General features: G+C 48.7%; 1 protein-coding gene and 1 long non-coding RNA gene across 3 annotated transcripts in view; both read right to left on the bottom strand.

Annotated features, from left to right (window-relative positions):
* Positions 1–14,991, bottom strand: part of LOC107997811 (protein similar) — a 28,460-nt gene that overhangs the window by 2,226 nt on the left and 11,243 nt on the right. Inside the window, exons 8-13 of one of the 2 annotated variants that reach the window (XM_017056660.3) lie at positions 3,460–4,003; positions 3,172–3,397; positions 2,618–2,964; positions 2,278–2,519; positions 2,071–2,216; positions 1,379–1,920 (exon numbers count right to left, since the gene is read on the bottom strand). In XM_017056660.3, the coding sequence (XP_016912149.3) occupies positions 1,379–1,920; positions 2,071–2,216; positions 2,278–2,519; positions 2,618–2,964; positions 3,172–3,397; positions 3,460–4,003 (2,047 nt within the window). Of the gene's footprint in view, positions 1–1,378; positions 1,921–1,995; positions 2,217–2,277; positions 2,520–2,617; positions 2,965–3,171; positions 3,398–3,459; positions 4,004–14,991 lie in introns of those variants that run through there. The other variant, XM_028666746.2, reaches the window with a different exon arrangement.
* LOC133666117 (uncharacterized) lies at positions 7,787–11,389 on the bottom strand. The gene is made up of 2 exons (XR_009829786.1): positions 11,237–11,389; positions 7,787–11,075 (listed from the first exon to the last, which is right to left on the bottom strand). It is a non-coding gene; the product is annotated as an uncharacterized LOC133666117 (long non-coding RNA).

Raw genomic sequence — 14,991 nt, 5'->3', positions numbered from 1 at the left:
AAAAAAAAATATAAAACTATAATTTCCTGTCCGTTTATTCGAGGTAAATTAAAGAAACGTTATTTCGCGACGTCATTATACTTTATCTCGCTATTGAACACAACACGTGTTCAAAAAGTAATTCACTCTGCTCGTGTAATCACAGAAGGCAATCGATCTTTGGGAATAATCTCATATTATTAGCACTACGTTTTACAAATGTGAAAAAGAATAAAGAGGGAAAGAGAGAAGGGGGGAGGGGGGGAAGAAAAAGAAAAATATAATATTTAACAACATCTAATCGATAACTCGATCGATTGCTTCCTTGTTACTGCTCCTTGTTACGATTTAACGGCAAGAGAGTTGTTCGCACGTGCGCGTGCTCTCTTGCTTCTTATAGCAATACAGTTCAACAAGTGGCGTTTTTTAGCAGCGTGTAATAACCAAGGATGCAACATGATCGAAAGGGTGTGGAGATCCCTTTCTCGGTTCACAACAAAATGGTGGGCGATTGGAACGTAAGGATGAGAAAGGAGGAAACGAAACGCAGCAGTTCAGATGATTCGATGTTCAATGTTCAATGTATTTGGACAAATTCTTCAATCAACAATTTCATATACTTTGAAGTAGAATACATAACGTGACGTTATTAAACAGCTTTTACGATCGAGCGAATTTACATCGCCTAACAAGTTTCTCCTACTTCTTAAAAATGATTATCATCGAGTATCTATCTATCTATCTATCTATCTCCGTACCTCGCCGATATCTTCGTTTCTTTTTTTTTTTTTTTTTTGTACTTTTCGTCATCTCGAATACTCTCTACTGATAAAATACTCTCTTAATAACTCTTCTCTCGCTCTCGGATCCCTCGTTCGCTCGATCTTTCTCTCTCACTCTCTCTCTCTCACTCTCTCTCTCTCTGCGTAACCACAATATTACGACTACTCGAATATCGTACTTTCCTAGAAAACTCGTGTAAAATCCATCGTTGTCCGCATCGCGAAATATGAACGCGTTTCGAGGATATCGTATTCTAGAGAACTGCTAACTCCGTAAGTTGATCCTTTACCGTTCGATCGGGGTTGACCGTTGAACTCCGGTGCTCGCGAGGCGTTGGTCGAAGAGGAAAGAAAAAGAAAAGAAAAAAAAGAAGAGGAAAAGCTCAACGGTGGAGCACAGAAGACGAGATCGGTGGACGGTGAATCGAACTTAACGGCGAAAGGTGGGCGGCCAACGCTCGTTTCTCGTCGAGGAACGCGGTTTTCGTGATCCACGAAAAGGGGCGACGTTCCAAAGGCATCATCGAAAACGAAACGATCGCGAGTCGGAAGGTTCACGTGCTCGCTATGCTCTTGGAGGGCTTCGGTTTCGCGAAGCAAACGTATCCCGCACTCACGTCGCAGCCGGACACCAGGAGATTCATTAGCACGCTGTTGCACGCTGGATTCCGCTGTGGGATCTGACCGATCGCGTCTACGCCGCTCTCTACGCCGTCCCGACCGCACCTCCCGCTCTCCTTCCCCTCGGCTTTTCTTCCGCCGCCGTCGCCACTGTCGCCACCGCCCCCGTCTCCTTCCCCGTCCTGCGACGCGTCCAGCTCCGAGTCTAGCCGACTCTGCCGCCCGTTCGCCGCTCCCTCCAACGACTCGTTCCCGAAATTGTTGTTTCGCAGAGCGTTCTGATGCGACACCAGGCGGCGCAGCAGTTGACTGTTGCCGAGGCTCGAGGACGAGCACTTCCTCGAAGACGGTTGTTGTTGTTGTCGTTGTTGTTTGGCCAAGAGGTGATCCTCCAGTCCTAGATGGCAGCTGCGCGGCTTCGTGGACTCGTCGCATTTGATACGTTTATTGTCGTTCCCTACGTCTATCGAGGCAGTGTGAATACGCTTCGTTGGTCTGTCCACTTTGGAGGACCAATGGCAGTTATCTAGATTCATATCTGAGGGAGAGAGACAACACAAGAGAGGCATCAGTCGCGCCGATGGTGGCCGAGTTTTAATTATTAACAACGCACCTGTCTCCAACAGCCCGCCTCTCCGCAACTCCTAAGGGGAGTAAAATATAAAAAAAGAGACTTCGAGCCACTCACTTTTTCTAGGGATTTGGCCGAGAACTTGAACCGGATTCACCAAACCCCCGCCGTGGTCGTTGTACTTTCTCGAGACGACCTGATCCGTCTTCAAAAGCTGCGCCAAACTGGAATCCGACGTTCGTTGCTCCTTCTCCGCCAACATCCTACAAGATGCGTCTCGTTTCACGTTTTTTCCTTATTCATACCTCGTAATTCCTCCCCTACCATTTCAGACCGTTCTTCTGATCCGTCGTCTGGGGCGGGCTCCACATCACCATATCGTTGCTGATGAGCAGATCCAACGCCTCGTCTTGGTCCGACATCGGTATGTAAGGAGCCCTCAACTCGAGCTCGTCGTCGGCTATGCTGTCGTTCAATCCCAGCATCAGCATCTCGTCCTCCGACAAACCGTCGGCGCCGCTGCCACCGGTCGGGCTGCCCAACGAGTCTATGCTTCTCTCCGGGCTCTGAAAAAGGAAGAGAGAGAGAGAGAGAGGGAGGAGAGGGGAAAAAGAGTATCGAGAGAAAAAGATTCTATCCCCTTTTCGATCGAACGACGACTCACTTGACGATACTTGGCGAGCTGGGGCGAAACGGCGGTCGGATCGATGCTGCAAGGACTGCTCGGCGAGTCGCCGTACATGAACGGGTCGCTGTCGGCCAACGACTCCCCCAGGTCCTTGCTTCTCGGGGTGTCGCCCAACTCGGCGTCCTTGAGGGGGTCGCCGAAATCCGTGGATCGCAACTCGGGGGCCAAGGCTCCGCCCGGGCTGAGCAGGGGACAATAGTTGTCGCTACTAAGGATAAACTCGTCGAGCATTTCCGAGAGGAAAGGCGTGTCCTCGAGGGGGACGCACACGTCGCCAGGTGTGGGCGCCAGATGCGTTAGGTCCTCCGGCTCGTCCTTCAGCACTGCAACATTTCCACGGTGCGAGAAACGTTTCCGGGTCGACGAGTAACGACAAAGGGGGGCGAGATAAGGGAAAATACGATCTCTCTTCTCCCAAAAATTTCTGCCATCGAACGAGGCATGGTTCGACGCGAGGAGAAAAAGAAATATTGGCGAGAAATGTTTCCAAGATTGGGAGGGAGGGTTTGAAAGAGGGAAACGACACCCACTCGTAAGGCCTGGATGATCCTCGCTGAAAGTCAAGAAGCCTTTGTTCATGTCCTCGGTACGAGGTGCGAAGATACTCGCAGTCGCTGTTTGTGGCGGTGGTCTGCAAGTGATCTGCTGTTCCTGCTGTTGCTGCGTGGCAATGGAAGCGAACAGGTGTCTGGTGACCACGTGCGGTCTGTCCTGGCGAACAGCGGTCTCCGGATCGTATTCCAGCGCGGGTTTACCCTAAAAGATCGTTCGCCAAGAGTTATTCTTCCACTCCCAAAAACTTGTATTTGTGCGCGTACCTGGAACTCGAACGGAGCACGGCCACCGGCCGACTGCTGGCGACACTGCTGCTTCTTTTTCGGCTCGTTGTTCTCCTTGATTGACTCCTCGAGAGATTGTTTCAGCGCTTCCACGCCGACGAACGATTTCTCCGTTGACTGGACCGGTCTCGGGAAGGTGTTATCCTTCCGCGAGCCGTCCTGACCCCTCCTCGGCTTGTTGTCCGCCGCGCGGAAAGTCGAGCTGGTCACTGTCAACGGCTTCGCGCGATCGAACGAGTCGATACCAATTTCCGGTTGCTGCGCGGCCGACAGGGAGAATCGCTCCTCGCTCCCGTCCAACGTCGCTTCTTCCAGGTTATCGTTACCCTTGTTGCTCTTGTTGTTGTTGTCGCTGCTGCTGCTGTTGTTGTTATTGTTCACCTGGACGCGGAGACGAAGCTTGGTCGCGAGCAGAGGCTCGACGAGGATGGGATCGGCCGGTTCCTCCGGCTTCACGGCCTTCTCGGTGTCACGTGCTGCGAGCTGACGCGCGCTGTACACCTCATCCTCGCGTTCCACACCGCTGAAACCAGAAATCCTACCTGGTGGAAACTGCTCGTCGCGCGATCTCTCTCTTTCTCTCTCTCTGAACAGGATCGCCCAATTCTCCTCCAGACTTTCGAGAATACGGTTGGGTATTGGGCGAGCGAGAGATTCGATCGATCTCGACCCGAGGGAAATCGGAAACGTTGCAGAAACGGGAAAGAAGAAAAGAAAAGGAGGGTATGGAGAAGACGGAACGGAAGAAGATGAGTAGGTTGGCAGTACGACCGAATCGCGAACAGGTTGAATGGACGACTGAGACAGAGCTCGCATCTTGGACGGCCTACTTTAAACCTCGAACGAGCTCGCGCCCCCCTCTCGCACGTTCGTTCGCGCGGGTCCTGACCCTCGAGAGCGAACCAACGGCCACATGGCCACGGTTTTTTAACTTACGACCCTCTCCCTCTCCTTCCTCCCCTCTCCTTACGTAACAATTATTACGCGCCGTTCGATCGCGTACCACGCTCGTCGAGAGCAACGAAACTAGTTTCTTCTACCGATCGAGTTCCCTCAATGAAAATTCTCCCTCCCGATTCGAGCAACGACTGGCAGTGGATCGAGGTCGGCCAGCCTGCCATTACCACGGTCACATTTTATGGCCTTTCTCGAGCACGTTTATTCATCGAATCTAACCCGAAGAGCAGCGTGGTTAACCCGTCTGCCAAAATACCCAATCGTTTGTTTCCAAACGGCGCCCGATCTTCTTATCCCCGCACGCTTCCTTCCTTTCCCCTTATTTCGCGATCTTTTGGATAAAGATACGAATAGACGAATGTCGCAACGAAGAATGTTCGCACGAGGAATTAAAGCTCGAGAATCGATCGTTCTGCGAGCAGTCGGCCGATCAATCGCCGATCTCCGGACCAATCGTTCGATATTTTGATATAGGTTATCGCGAAGGTTACGACCGCTCAAGCGGTCCATCGAGCATGCAGACGAGGCGTAATCGGCCACGAATAACAAATTTTCATTCGGCGGGACACGGATTCATCGTAAGACGAACGCGGATATGAAAATTCGTGTAATTTCTCCAATAAATAATCCGACAAACTTGCGTGCGATACACGGGATACGATGCGAGTTTAAACTGGACGAAAGTGAAAGAGAAAGAGAGAGAGAGGAAGCGTGAAAACGGTGAGAGAGAGACGTCTGACGATATTCGCGCTTAGCTTGCGCATCGTGTAGACCGAGCCGAGCACTAACTAACTTTAACCAGTCGCAACGGCTCGGTAATTGTCGCAAATTGACCAGCGGGACCCCAAACGTGGAACGGCAGGAGCTTGGTTGCGGCCGCCTCGTGGCTGCGCACAAATCACGAGCGAGAGAATCTCGTCGATCGATCTCACAAACTTGGGGAGCTCGAACGAGAGGAGAATCGGCTTCCTTCCATCGTTCCATTCTGCGCTCGGAACCTGCTCGGCTCGCTTCGAATCGTTCGATCGGCGGGGAACGTCCTCCTCCGCCCCCTCCTTCACCTCGGCGGCCGCGAGTTCGCGAATCGACTTGCATAACGGCACGCAGTGGCACGATAAAAAACGCGGGGCTTATTTTTAGTTGGGCCACCGGTCGTTCGTCTTCGACCGTTTCTTCGAGTGTTGTTGGCGAGCGAGATGAATTCTGCCGAGCCGCTCAAGTAGGAAAATAAACGGCGCGACCTCGTACGCCTCGCGACAACGTGTTGTCGACCCGCGAGATTAGCGATACCTCCGAGGCAGGAGGGAGAAAGGGGAGGGGAGTTCTTGGTTCTCCCTCTCGACCGTGCGAAATCGTCCACCGTTCGATTCCGATCGAGACGACTTCTCGAGATCCGTAAAGAACGATGGAAAGAGAAAAAGGGAATCGCCGTCGAAACGACGATACGTGTCGCGTCGGGAAGGAAGGAGGGAGAGAGAGAGAGAGAGGGGGAGGGAGAGAGAGATTAGGTTGAGTTAGGTGCGAGTTAAATATGCGGCCGGTATTGTTAAAAATAGAGTGACGGCCGACCGCCGGGTTACTTGTGCAATCGAGCACGTGGGATCAATCCCCTCTTTCCACCCATCTGCCCATCTGGTTACTCCCCCCTGCCGCTCGTTTTCCCATTCTTCCGCCTATTCTTCCGTCCTCCTCCCTCGAAATTTCCCGCCCACGTCTCGCGATCATCGCCTCCTCCTCCTCCTCCTTCTCCTTTCTCTTTTTCTTTTCGATTATCCGCAGCGTCGATAACGAGAGGGAGAGAGGAGCGGGGAACGGAGAGCGTTGCGCGAGTTTCCCAACGATTTTGGCACGAATCACAGTCGACACGCGTTCTTCTTGGGCGGCCTTTGCCTCGTTCTCGGGGGCCTCCTCCTTGCCCTGAGAAAAAGGGAGGCCGCCGTACGTCTTCTCGTCTCCGCTTGGCACCGATCGAAACACGATCGAAAAACCTCGCGTTTCCGCCCGCGGATCCATCCCCCGGACGAGGGGCTGCCCTTGAAACGGAAACAAACAACGCGACGACTTCCTGTACCCCGCGCGACAACGACGTTTCTTCGAAGAGACGCACACGACGATGCCGAGAGAGAGAGAGAGAGAGAGACTTTTTGGCCGAGATACAAGAAACCGAGCCTCTCGGTTCCTGACGTCCACGCTCGAAAATCGGTTGGGCGATTAAAGAAGGAAACGCGAACTTGTTTACGTAGCGGGGAGGGAGGGAGAAAGGGGAGGGGACGTCACGAAGTGGAAAAGAAACTAGTGGTGCGGCAGTGTCCGGTTTCGCGAGCATGGGAAGAAAATTACACGTCCCCCCTCCCCGTGTGTGTATGTGTTTGTCAGTGGTTTCGCCGTTCGAATAACCGAGTGCGTCGAAGTTATGTAACGATACAAGCCACGCTGCTGCTTGTTGCCTACCAGAGGCTACCCTCCCTGTTGAAAATTGATCGATCGTACGATCCGTGGACTCGCGTCATTCTCTCTCTCGCGTTTCGTCTCGTCTCCGCGCCCCAACTCCGCGTCTTCGTTCGCGCACAAACATCTATCCAACACCAACACCGAGAGAAAACAATACAATAAAATTTTTAACCTTAACCGTTCCGCCGAGCAACCATCCAGCCGATCTCGTTCAACGTTTGACGTTTCCTAAATATCCATCGTCCCGACGACGACACCTTTCGTTCAGGGGAAACGCCGATATCTATACGTACACGTACACATATATACATATATATATAAAATATTCGCTGGACGTATCGGTCCCTTCCTCGAATCCAGTGGTCCTCGACCGTCAAACGATCATCGTTCCGTTCGAAACGCGTGTGGAGACGAGTGGAACGAGGAGGAAAAAAAAGAGAGGGGGGAGAGGCACGCGATCTCCGAACGCCTCGTCTTCCGGCAAACGGCAGGAATGGCGCACGATTGGCACTGGCACTGACACTAGCGGGAGAAACGTTGCACTCGCACTGGCTTCGTTCGCTCGCTCGCTCGCTCGCTCGAGGATCGCGCGCTCTGCGCTTGCCGCGGCGCCCGTGTGCGTCGCCGCGACCAGCCACACTCTCTCTCCATTCACCCATATTCGATCCGCGATTTCGCCGCCGTGCTCGTCTTTCGATCGTTCCCTCACCTCTTATTCCGTCGCGCGCTCTCGCTCTCTCTCTCTCTCTCTCCGTTGCGTGACACAATCGTACGACGATGCTCGCGATATCTGACCGATAACTGGCAGACGACGAGCGATCACGCCGATCGGTTTTTATGAACTATTGAATACGAACGACGAATATGAACAAGCTAATAATAATACGAGGATCGCATATTTTGCATACAATTTTTCTTTTTTTTTTTTTAACAACCTGTGTAAATTACCTGTCCAACATGAGTAATAGGCTATCTTCTGTGTTTTCGATAAACGTTACAAACGTTGTAATCTAACCGAATGAGAAATATGTATCGAGGGGGACCGAGTATTCGAGTATTTTAAGCTCCTCTTTTTCGAGAGGATTATTAAGAAACGCGTAGATGTAAAATGACGCGGATGATAGCCTTTTTCGATAGACTCAATGCCGAGAATCTGTATTCGTAAATCAGCCAAGAGAGACATTTGCGGACAATTTCACGCAACGTTATTCTCTCGTTTTCGTTTTCCCATTACGCTCAATACGAAATAAATAACGAGGCACGCGCGGAATTCGGATTATAATTGCACATAGATTTGAATTGCGTTTGAATATTTATCGCGCTAGGCGGACGAAAAAAAAGAAAGAAAAAGAAAAAGAAAAAAGAAGGTCACGTTAGCGGCGACATTTATTAAACGATAAAACGTTGAATCGTGAAAAAGAAGGAGATCGTAAGTGACGAGAAAACGAACGCAACGGACTTATTGACGCGCGAATAATAATGAAAATCGTTCGCGTCACGATGTTAGCGATTGCCTGCTTGTTCCATCGCGCAATTTTATTCGTATACGGGTCACTTTCCCGTCCGAATCTCCGTTTCTTGATCGAGTAAACCGATTCCAACGAAAACGTGTCTCACGACTTCATCCTGACTTCGAATATGCGTATATTTACATTCTTGAAATATATGCTTTCAACTTCACCAATTTCCAATTCACCAATCTCGATCTCTCGATTCTTACCTAAATTTTCAACGGCTCATATACATGATATATACATATATACATATATATATACATATATACACACTTTTGCGCTCGATTATTAAAATGGAATAGATACGCGATGGGATCGAATCGACGGCGCGAGACACGCAGCTGGTTGATAGACGAGCGGCCGAGAACGACTGCCGCGAAAAAAAGAATGTTTTTTGCCGCAGCAGCGTGGTTGGGCATCGCGGTGCGGCGCGACGTGACACGCGGGTGTATTAGCGCGCGCGACAGATTATCTAGCCGAAGCGAAGATAAACCTCACCTCGTTACGAAATGTTCGATGTAAGATCGCGACGGTGAGAGAGAAAGAGGAAGGAAACGCCGCGTTTCGATAAACTGTGACTCGCCTCGCCTCCCCATTGGTCCGGATTCGTTCTTACTCAATCGAGGCGGCGAGGAGGGAAAAAGCGAAACTGGGGATCGAGGAGGAAAATGCGTGAACGAGAAAAAAGAAAAATGGATCGGTCACGAAGCAAGAAGGGAGGAACTGTGACAAACACGTGGGTGGCGAGTGGAGTAACCTAGACAAACAAACAAGAGGGAGAAGGGGGAGGAGGAGGGAAGAGATGTTTTTCGGTGGAAACGAAAATACTCTAGTCCTCCTCTTGCTACGTTTTCGCTTCTCCGACTTCCTCGACCCCGTTTTTTTTTCTCTCCGCTCTTCTCTACATTTTTTATACCGCCATTTTCCACATCCCGGATAATTCGTTATCTTTTATTTCCGTCCCCTCGATTTCCCTCGTAGGGAAAAACGACGAGAAGAAAATTGGCCTCCCCTAAACCGAGGCTAATCCAGGTTAGGGGACGAGATAGGGGTCTCGTGTCCCCTTTATGGCCCCTTTCGATCGTATCGATCCGTGCACCAATTGCAGTATCTAGAACTCGGTATTTACCCGACAGAGACATTTCGACCATAGCCTGCGATTAAACCCGCGGTGGAGAAAAATCGAATAAGACTTTGATAAGTTCTGAAGAGGAGGATTTTCTCAGACCGCGTATTCGCAAATTAGACGGCGTCTGTTTCCCTGGCCGAGGATCCCGCGAGGAAATGAAACTTTATTCGAGCACGCACGGGATGTCTCGTATATCGCGGCGATCACAGTGAATTTAAAAATACCCAGCCCGCGTAGAACGCTTAATCGAGGACGTCGAACTTGCGCGCACGCTCGTGGCCGACACGCGATTCCAATCGTCCGGCTAAATACCGATGATCCACATTTGCCGTTTAATCGCCCTCATTATTATTGATTTAGGGTGAGACTTATTGATTTAACGTGGATTCGCTTCAATTATCGTCGATTAATTCTATCGTTGCACGTTGAATTTTGGTAAATTCGATCCAGCGATTCCTTTCCTTTCTCACTCGAGAATTTCAACTCGACTCCGAGGCGTTCAATTTGATAATGGATCTAACGAAAATTGTTTAGATTTGAACGTTATTGGTCGAAACGGAAGAAATTGGCGAAGGACATTTTTCCCTCAGATCAGCAGGATTCCTGTTTTATACATTATCGAAACGACAGTCGTTAAATAAAATAGAGGGTTCTTTTTTTTCCATCATCGAGGTTGTTGATCGTAAATTATTAAATTTCATGCGGCTATAAAATTAGAAGAAGCTCGACGGACTGTCGGCGTTAAAGTTAAAAATATTAACCGGTGCCAGTGATGCGTATTGCGCAATGTGTTGGAAACCGAACGATAACGTAAATCGTGTTGAACCTTAAGCGTGTAACCTGGTTCCTATCGAAACTCATCCAGTTTGAACGTTTTATAATACGACGTGGAACGTAATCAAAGCTTTGGAGATTCCATTCTCGTCCTCCTTGCAAAAGGCGTTAATCAATGTGTATATATACATATACACATTGAAAAAAAAGAAGAGAAAAAATGGATCTTGGAAAGAAGACGAGTCCACTTGAACTTTCTTCGTATCGTCGCCTTACGTACTCGTAAAATTTGGTAACGCGAGTACGTAACAGTTACGAAACGCGAGATACAACGACCTAGATCAATCTTCCATCGTTCTCACTTGAATCGGCGACGATTACGATTTTCCAATCGACACATTATTTAACTTTGTCCCTGTGAGAAAATTCGAGCCACGAATCGAATTAAATATTAATAGCCCTTTGTAAGCTACCGTCAACTATTTCGGTGCACTTTGGCCTTGCTCTCGATCCACGTATCAATCGAATCGCCTCCTCGCATCTCTTCTTCTTGATCCTTCCTCTCGCCTTCTCGCTCCTTGAAATTCTCTGTTCCTCCGTTAAAAATCCTTAACCCCCCCTTCCCCCGTTAGACATTTGGATACATTTATTTCGTCCATCTCTCTTCTCACACTGCGAAACTCTTGCTCACTCTCGTTCGAATTTCGAGATCGAGAAACACGCGAGCACGTGCGCTTAACCGTGACCAATTTCTCGTAAAGTGACGCAATCTGTTATTAAACGAATGACAATTCTGCCTTCCTTAGTGAAAATATCCCTAAGATCTAATTAGTATTTTCTCTCTCAATTCTCGTAAGAAAATTCGAAGAATTTTTCCTTATCGTCCGAGTTAAAATTAAAGAGAGACAAATTGGACAAGATCAATGTTTACGATAAATTAGTAGATAGGACACTAAGGAAGGCAGAAGCGACGTTCACGACGATCGCACCGGAATCACTGACGGCCGAATCAACTTTCGTATTGAAAACTTGAATCGGCCGCTTCCCCTTCCCCTTCCCCTCCTCTCCAAGGATCACTCGATTTCGCCGTACCGTTGTTGCCGCGATCCAACCGTTAATACTGCGCACGAATATATCCCTTCCTCTGGATGGCACGCGCGAAATCAGTCACTCGTTCGCCAATACTAAAATGTGTGTCACGAGGCGCTAGCTAATCCGAGCTAGCGAACTCGCTCTCGCTGATCGCTCGCGTCATCGGTTTTCGCGAGATAGTGCTCGCCTTTTCGCTCTCCCTCTCTCTTCCTCTTTTACCGTCTATCGTCCGAGACCATCTCCCCCATCTCTGTATACCAAAGATTCTAGCCCGACTACGTTTGTTTCTAATATACATACATTGTTAGCTTAGTCTACGAATAGATTTATTTGAATAGTTCTCTATCACCGAGCGAGACGAGCCGTGTCGTGTTTACCGTATTCGTTTAAGCTCTAACGTTGGTTATATAAGCTACCGGCAATTGTGCAGCTTACTTGAACTGCGGTCGAAAGGGGGGGGAGACGAGTCGTGCGGTCCGATAGAAATGGGTCGCTCTTTTTCCTCTCCTTTCCTCTCTCCTTCGTTTTTTAAACGACTTTCGAAATTATACCGAATTTCTCTCGCCAATTATGCCCGGTTAAAACTTAAGTTAAGTTTATTTTTTCTTTCTCCATTTTCTTTTTCCACGCTCGTTATCCACGGATAGACGGTTCGACGCAACAGCGAATTCCTGGAATAGACACTTGAATCCGTTTAAAATCAGCCGGAGGAATTCATTATTACCGACTCGTAACGAATCGAGATATCGGATACATCGTGCGCGTACACGATTATGTGTGACCATCGTTGACCAATAACGTGCACGGATCGTGAATCGCGGCGGCAAGGTCTTTCTTAGATAAGAAATTGATGGAAATTTACGTGACTCGACAGGATATATTACAACCTCTCGAACGAATCGACGAATCATCAATTTGCGATCGAGAGAGAGTCGGATTTTTTTTTTTTTTTTTCTTCTTCAATCTCGATCCCGACTCGGGTGATAAAGCTCGGATCGCAACCGACGTCGCTCGGCCGAACGGAAATCCGTTAAGAGGAACGAACGACGTAATTTCTCTCCAATTTGGATGATTGGACGTGGAAAAAAATGGCGTCCCCTTCAATTTAGTAATAGGTCGATCGATCGATATGGATCTATCGCGAAGAGTTTCGCGTCGGGGGGCCACTCCTATTGTCACTGAAAACGATCCTTATGCAATCGAGCCGGCTGACAGTCAAGGTCGCTCGCGTGACGCGCCACGAGAATCTCCTCCGTGCCCGCGAAAACTCGAATATTTTACACGGGTTAAAACTTATCAACGTAGTGATTTTTTCTTTTTTTTCTTTTTTTTTTCTTACCAATAAAATTTATCTTTTCACATGGAAAGAAACTTTATCTGAGTCGCTTTTTTTTTTAATACGCGTTTTTAAAACGAAGAAAGGATGATTAAGCGTGAAATAGCAAACACAGGTGCACTACACTAATAAAGAAGAATACGAGATGCGCGAACAATTTTTTCTTTGGAAGGGGATTAAAAGTGTGCATTTTCTTTTTTGATAATTCAATTGATAAATCGTCACTGATCACACGCTTTCCATTCCACGAGGAAAATTGGGCGAAGAATAGGGAAACGAAAAAGGATTGGCCAATTCGGTTGTTGCGAACACGTGACGAAAATATGATCGATACGCGTACATCTACGCCGCTGATTTACCGTGTAAACCTTATCTTACAAAATGTTGCATAACACGTGCGTATTGTTAGTTTCCTATTTGGAAATTTTAACCATCGATAATATAAGAGACGAGGTGAGAAGAAGCAGACGGATAGAGGAGGCTGCTGCCCTGTGCGCGATGCGCGTGTTCCCTTTCGAGGAGCATGAGAGAGAGAGAGAGAATCGAAGAATCGAAAAATAGGAAAAAAAAACGATTTAAAATTTAAAAAATAAGGACGTTGAACCACGAGATCGTCGAATAGAGATCAAAGCGCTGTGATCGCTCTTTTCTTAATTTCCCCAAGGTCAATTTTCTTGGGAACAAAAATTCTTTTTTATCGACTGAGAAACGTCTGGTGAAAAACAACAAGCACATGGCACGTATAACGATACTCAACGTTGAAAGGGTTAAGTTATAACGAGTTAAACTCTTGTTTTCATCAGACCTTGCTTGCGTCAATTTTATCTCGTTGATAAAAGCGGGAGACTATTATCAGAGAGACTAAAGTGTACGCACGCTGAAAGAATTCGAGTACACGATACGAGATCGTATCGTTTTCGAAAAATTTCTTTACCGATTCGCTTTCGTCGTAATTTAAAAATTACGAAAAAGTTTCGAATGCCGTCGAACAGATCGATTCGAATGATTCGCGAAATTATACTATCTAATATCAGACTCAACACAGTGGGTGGTTTGCCCACGCGTCAGGATGTGCTAAGATCCTATTCTTTCCGGGCACAGGAAGTCTCGCTTCCCACAGGGTTTGTACAGACCAGTCAAGAAACTCGAATATCCATTAAGATCGCGCGGTAACGTTAGCCGCGTAAGAGGAAGAACGGATCTTGCTATCGTGTGACGACCACCTCGTGTACCCGCGCGCCAATACGCACATTGCGTCCCTCTTCGTAACAGGATTACTTCTCCGTTTCCCTTTCTAAACAGTCACGTTCCAGATTCCGTCAATGAAACGCATTGTACGATTTATCAACACCGATAAACAAGCGGATTTCCGCCAACACCGTAAACACGCTCCCCGCAGAAATTTCAAGTAAAAAAGAAAACTGGTCCACTCGTCGATCCCTTTGGAAATTTCTCAAAACACGGCTCTCTATTCGTTTACCATCGACTTACTTCTTCCTATTATCCAATTTCAAAAAATCTCGTCACTTAGGAATAAGAAGTCCGTTAAGAAATCTGCGAATATCGAGACACCCAACACTTCCTTTCTCATTCAAACGGGCGTGTTGTTCGAGCAAAGAGCGACTTCCCGCTCAGCGGTCGCTCGCTCGTTCGGCCTCTCCTCCCGAGAACCGAGAGTCGTCACTGGTTTTCATTGAGAAGCATCGGCTGCGCGATAGGCTGCCTGCGAGGATGCATCGATCCGTCGAGCCGTGTATCAACGAGGATGCACAACAACCCCTCCCTCCCTTCGCAACTTATTCACAAGATTCGATCCCCGACTCGAGAATTAGTTACACGGTGGGCGAGAGCGCGTCTTCTCCCGCACCTCGCTCTATCTGGAGATAACTGGGCTCGTTGTTGCGGATTGGAAACCGCGTTCGTCGTAGGATTGTTGGGATTGTCCCTCCTGGTGGCGAAGGGAGAGCCGCGGCGACCGAGTTTGCGCGCCGCCCGACTTTCTCCCCTTCGACGAACCGCTCTCACTTTCGTTCGGGGTCGCGCCAACTGACACTGGGCGAACAAGAGCAGTATCGACGACCGCGGAGGGGGAGGGGAGCGGGAGGAGGAACGCGACGGTTAAAACGGTGGAAGAGCCGCGGGAATACGCAAGTCGCGCAAGCGCCGCGAGGCGACGCGTCCAGCTCTCTGTCTCTTGCCCTTCGCTTTCACTCTCTCGTCACGGAACCGGACCAAACAATCCGTCCTTTTTTTCTTTC

This window comes from Apis cerana, linkage group LG5 (assembly GCF_029169275.1).
Source record: "Apis cerana isolate GH-2021 linkage group LG5, AcerK_1.0, whole genome shotgun sequence".
Lineage (NCBI taxonomy): Eukaryota > Metazoa > Arthropoda > Insecta > Hymenoptera > Apidae > Apis > Apis cerana.
This window is presented reverse-complemented; position numbering and strand designations above follow the sequence as displayed.